The 6,000-nt window shown below is 41.0% G+C and overlaps 1 protein-coding gene across 1 annotated transcript; it reads left to right on the top strand.

Moving 5' to 3' along the window:
• The first annotated feature begins 2,073 nt into the window (after nucleotides 1–2,073).
• arf1 (ADP-ribosylation factor 1) lies at nucleotides 2,074–4,020 on the top strand. The gene is given in 5 exon segments (NM_001165170.2): nucleotides 2,074–2,103; nucleotides 2,669–2,848; nucleotides 3,040–3,150; nucleotides 3,249–3,373; nucleotides 3,536–4,020. Coding segments are annotated over 4 exon segments (543 nt in total). The 5' UTR covers nucleotides 2,074–2,103; nucleotides 2,669–2,703; the 3' UTR covers nucleotides 3,698–4,020.
• Nucleotides 4,021–6,000: the final 1,980 nt, after the last annotated feature.

Here is a 6,000-nt window from a genome sequence, read left to right as displayed (position 1 = left end):
AAGGAGGGTATGAAATGGCCTATAATGGAAATGTTGGTCCTTAGCGAGTTTGAATAAAACAAGGCAGTTTACCACATGCACTCTTGATTTTTTTCCACAAACTGATGGTCTTCCATTGTGCTAGGTGTGGAGAAAGAGGAGCTGGGTCTTTTTAGCTTTGGTCTGGATCGTGTGGGCCCTGCATCTGGCCTTTTGTGAAGCCCTTTGAAGACATGTAGTCTCCTGAAGTCTATGGCAGAAATAATGAATTATGTCATAGTGAATTATCTCCCACCTAGACAATCTCCCACCTGGACAAGAAGGGAAATAATTATGTGAGAATACTATTCATAGACTACAGCTCAACACCATAGTTCCCTGAAAACTCATCACCAAGGTAGGGACCCAGGGACTGAACCCCTCCCTCTGCAACTGGATCCTAGACTTCTTGATGGGCCGGCCCCAGGTGGTGAGAGTAGGCAACAACACCAGCTGACCCTCAACACGGCGCCCCTCAAGGGTGTGTGCTTAGTCCCCTCCTGTACTCCCTTTTCACATACGACTGTGTGGCCACGCACAACTCCAACACGCACAACTCCAACACCCTCATCAAGTTTGCTGACGACACGACACGACAGTCACCGACAGCGATGAGTCAGCCTACAGGGAGGAGGTCAGAGACTTAGCAGTGTGGTACCAGGACAACAACCTCTCCCTCAATGTCAGTAAGACCAAGGAGATGATTGTGGATTCTAGGAGAAAGAGGGGAGAGCACGTTCTTATCCACATCAACGGAGCTGTTGTGGAGTGGGTCGAGCTCTTCAAGGTCCTTGGTGTCCACATCACTAAGGACTTAACATGATCCACACACATCTGCACAGTCATGAAGAGGACACGACAGTGCTTCTTCCCCCTCAGGAAATATTTGGCACGGGCCCCACGGATCCTCAAAAAGTTAAACAGCTGCACCATTGAGAGCATCTTGACTGGCTGCATCACCGCATGGTATGGTAAATGCATCACCATTGACCGCAAAGCGATACAGAGGGTGGTGTGGACTGACCAGTACATCAATGGGGCTGATCTCCCTGCCATCCAGGACCTCTATATCAGGCGGTGTCAGAGGAAGGCTCAGTATACTCACAATATACACACTCACACACACTACATTGACACTCCTACATAAAACCCACACACATTCACATACACTACATACGCACATACACACACACACACAACACACACACACACACTCACACACTTTTGCACTCATCATTTGCTGCTGCTACTCTGTTCTTTATTTTATATATTATATATTATATATTCTGATGCCTAGTCACTTTACCCTGCCGTCATGTACATATCTACCTCAAATACCTTGTACATCTGCACATTGATCTGGCACTGGTACTCTCTATATATAGCTCAATTTTTGTTTATTTTATTTTATGTCTTGTGTTGGTATTTTATTTGTCATACTTTTTTAAAACTGCATCATTGGGAAAGGTTCGTAAGCAAGCATTTCATGGTAAAGTCTACACCAGTTGTATTCGGTGCTTGTGACTAATACAATTTGATTAAAAAGAAAAGGAAAACACTGTTTGCCAGTAGAGCACTCTTCAGTAGCTTTCACTATGCTGTACAGGAAGAGAGTAGATCAAGTTGACTGAATTCTGTTTTCAAAATGGTGCCCACCTTGAACTTTATCCCAAAAATCTAAATATTTATAGAATGGCACATCAAATGGTAAAACATTTTTCTGATTGGAGATCATATTCAATACAATATATCACAACCCTTAAAATGTTGTCTTTCCCTATAAGTTTACCTTTCGGGCCATGCTTTTGGCATTCCTAAAACTAAAGTTATATAAGAAAAAGCAGTGTGTGCGTTTTTTATTTTCATATAATCGAATAATTATTCTCACGCACCTGCAACAAGCAAACTCATGTTTTAGCAGCACAAAAATGTAAAAATGAGTGTCATTCGCCTCCAGCCCATAGGGCGCGACATACCAAACGCTCTGTTTCACGGAAGTCGTTCTGGAAGCTCTGACGTGGCCAAATAATAACCCGACATCTTGAGGAAGGAAACGCCTTAAAGAGGAAAGAATTGAAAACAACTGTAAGCAGAAAACTGTCATTTTTACGCTTGATGTTGTTTGAATATGATAATCGTCACATACATTGTATTTAGCTGTTTAGCTATATAACGTAAAGGGGTCTCATTTCCTGGGGTCTAGCTAGTTAAAAAGGTATCTAAAAAACTTGCCAGATGGCTGGTTAGGCTAGCTTGGCGCCGCTTGCTAAAGCTAGCAAAACAGTCAGTTATCTATTAGAGAGCTAACTTATAGTGAGTGACCTTTCGATATAGCTAACGTAATAGCCATTTGTCTTTCACTGCAAGGCAGTTTAACGCGATGGTTGTTACCTTCATTTATTCAACTGATTAGTTTATGAAATGATTTGTGTAACGTTAGCTAGCAGCTATCTAAGCATTGACGCGCACTATATGGTTAGTTAACTAGCGTCTTGTTTTTAGTTATATTGTTAGCTAATCAACTAACATAGTTGTCAGAAAGTTGATATACTAGGTATATTAAACAACTCAGTTTATAAGAACCTGTATTTGGCAGTGCACAACTACACACTGACGGTTACAAAATTGGGTTCCTCTTGTTCTCTTCTAGTATTCCTACTGCCAAAGTTGAATCCGTCTTTCACTATGGGGAATTTATTTGCAAGCCTCTTTAAAGCATTTGGCAAGAAAGAGATGAGGATCCTCATGGTGGGTCTCGATGCTGCTGGTAAAACAACAATCCTGTACAAACTCAAACTTGGAGAAATTGTAACTACCATTCCAACTATAGGTAAGTAGTAGCACTGGTGGTGGCATGTAGGCACAAGTGTTGTCAGCCCAGTTTGTATGAATATCATATTTTGTGTAACGTTGAGACTATTTAAAAATATAGAATTAGAAACAACACAATTTCCCCCTGGACATGTTCACTTGCATCAAATAGATTGTGCGGGTTATTAATATCTTCTTTCTTCAATTCAGGTTTTAATGTTGAGACAGTCGAGTACAAGAACATAAGTTTTACAGTGTGGGATGTCGGTGGTCAAGACAAAATTAGACCGTTGTGGCGTCACTATTTCCAGAACACACAGGGTAAGATGTGCTGACAGCAAGTAATTTTACTCCTGTCAAAGGAGGACCAACAGACTAGAGATGTTGACTCAAAATGTTTTTATTTTGGTGTGTTTCAGGTCTCATCTTTGTTGTGGACAGCAATGACAGAGAGCGAGTGAACGAAGCCCGCGAAGAACTGATGAGAATGTTGGCAGAGGATGAACTACGAGAGGCAGTCTTATTAGTATTCGCTAACAAACAGGTACTCCTACATTTTTCACCTGTCCATTGTGTGAAAGCAAAAAGCCTCCAACTTGTTTTTGTTGTATTAATAAAATAGAAAGGACAATACACCTGTTATATACTTTGGATGTCCTTCCCTGGCTTGGCTTTTGTCTCATTATGGGAGAACTTCTCTTTTCAGGACCTCCCAAATGCTATGAATGCGGCCGAACTCACAGACAAGTTGGGACTGCACTCCCTCCGCCATAGAAACTGGTACATCCAGGCCACCTGTGCCACCAGCGGAGACGGTCTCTATGAAGGACTGGATTGGTTGTCTAATCAGTTAAAAAACCAGAAATAGGCCTAATCATCATAATCCACTGTCCTCCTCAACTCACATATACCCTTTTCACTCTATCGTGCTGACTCAAACCGTACGGTGGCTCAGATGATTTTCTTTCACGTTGTCCTTTCCTGCATGGTTCTAGCAACTGTGTGGTAGAAGAGTTACCAGGCTGGCGCAGTACAGCCCTGCTGGCGCAGTACAGCTCTGCTCGTCTCAGTTTGGCTCGGCTCAGTAGTGTGAAAAGTGTAACACTGTATCTTCTCTATCTTTGCTTTGTACTCTTCTGATGTTGAAAATTAAGTTACTTTTGTCAAAAGTACCTACTGGAAAGCTGCCCTCATTTCTCATCTCTCGTTACAACAATACACCATATGGGCCAGGGAGGATAATAACCCAATCATGGAAAGCTGTCTGGGTTTCTTATTTAATGTAAATAGTCTTGTTTTGGATGGTGAGGGGTTTAAGAGGCAGCTTATTGCAGACTTTTAAAAATCTACCTTGGTTATTTCCTCCTCTTGACCCTTGGGCAGACATGCATGTCTAGTAAATAGAAAAGGGAGGCAAAAAATAATTGATGGGACCCTATGTTTATTGACTTTTTTACATAAGTCTGCTGGTAATTTTTACTGAAAGGAGTGTTTCTCCTGAATTAAGCATACATACAGATGTACAACTTTCAACAATTATGGTTTAACACCTCTGACGGCTACAATATCCTGCTCCCCCAAAATACCATTTAGCAAAACACTGAAGAGCATATTATTGAGATGAAGCCTAAAACAGGTTAGTGGGCTTCAAAGTCAAACTCTTGTCGACACTTACCGGCTTTTGTTGTTTGTCAGATCATGTTGGCTTTCGTTGAGAAGTGGCTGCCATGCAGAGTAACTATGTTCCTCCATGAATCTCATCATTCACCTGCTTTGTGATGGACAGAGGTACTGTCTGGTCAGCATTATGATGTATGAAAGTGGCTCAGGTTAATAATCATGTGTACTGCCCTTGTCGCAGTGAGCCTGAATTTAATAGCAAAAAAAGTGCATGATGTGGTCTGTATGTTGGACAAATGCATGTTTAAGACACACAGATTCTGTGCAAATCAACAGATTTTCACAATGCCTAGAGAAGCAGAATTCCTGCCTATCCATTTGCTATAATCCATGTTCTGTGCAGAATCGAATATCTCGAACACGTTGATTGTCAGCGGGACTATCTAATTGATTGTTAAACATTTTTGTCTAAATAAGCATTGTCATTACTCTTGTCAGCTGCAGGTGCTCAAGGGTTGGGATACCTTGATGTCCTCAACATCACCATCACAATGACTTAGCGCCACAACAACCTTGTAACTCAGGGGTCTTCAACCTTATCTTTCCCCCTTCCAGGCAAACCACTGAACCAGGGACTCCCATTATGTTAGCCAAAACATTTTTTTCCTCATGTCCTATCAGGTGAATGTCAAGGCGAAGTATTCAAAACATTTTGAAATTAATAGATTTGGTAAATGTTTTTTCATTAGTTTGACCTCCCCACATTTATAATTGGAAGAGGAAGTGTAAACTCTAACATACCTTTCTAGCTAATAGGCTAACTGCAAACACTTTCGCTAAGCGCAACTGTTTAGCTTGCTATCCATGGGTTGGCAAAAATGTATGTCCAAGTCAAGAACACTTACCAGCAGCCAGTAGCACTTACCACACTGGTAGCCTATTTTTCAAAGCCAATGTCAGATACTCCAGTGAGTGTAATTTGTTCAATATTAGTAGTGGAGAAATAAAGTTGACATCATGAGAAATAAGATATTTTCCTCTTTTCTACTGTAGGTATGTCATTCAAAATGTGTTTAGTCTGTTGCTAGCGATATTCATAAAAACATTGAACCCCCATCGCAGACACCTGGTTGTTTACCCCTGCACTCGAAGGTATATGCTGTATGATGCTCTGATATGACAAAAGCAGTTGTATTCTGAATTCTGATGTCCTCCATCATGACCTGAAGACCTTGTTTTCATCCCTTTTTATTGGGAATGATTCAAGTATATTAATAGTTTTGGAACAAGGCATGCATCAATGTCAGTGGCAATAGGAAATGTATGAACTCCATATTTTTTACTTAGTGGGCACTAGTATTTTTTTGTCCTTCGTAGCTCATGTTGTCCTTGGCTAAGTTCTGGGGGGATACTTTTGTCCTCATGTCAAAGAAACATGCTGTTCCATTACAACCTTTTGTGCTTCTTATCAAAAGGTTCTGGGTGTTATTCCACCAGAGTGCTATGGACATTTCTTAGTCTTTCTTTTAAAGCAAGGCATTGGATTAAAAC

The sequence above is a fragment of the Oncorhynchus mykiss genome, chromosome 8 (assembly GCF_013265735.2).
Source record: "Oncorhynchus mykiss isolate Arlee chromosome 8, USDA_OmykA_1.1, whole genome shotgun sequence".
In the NCBI taxonomy this organism is placed as follows: domain Eukaryota; kingdom Metazoa; phylum Chordata; class Actinopteri; order Salmoniformes; family Salmonidae; genus Oncorhynchus; species Oncorhynchus mykiss.
Note: the sequence above shows the minus strand (reverse complement) of the source record. Positions and strands in the feature narration are given on the sequence as shown.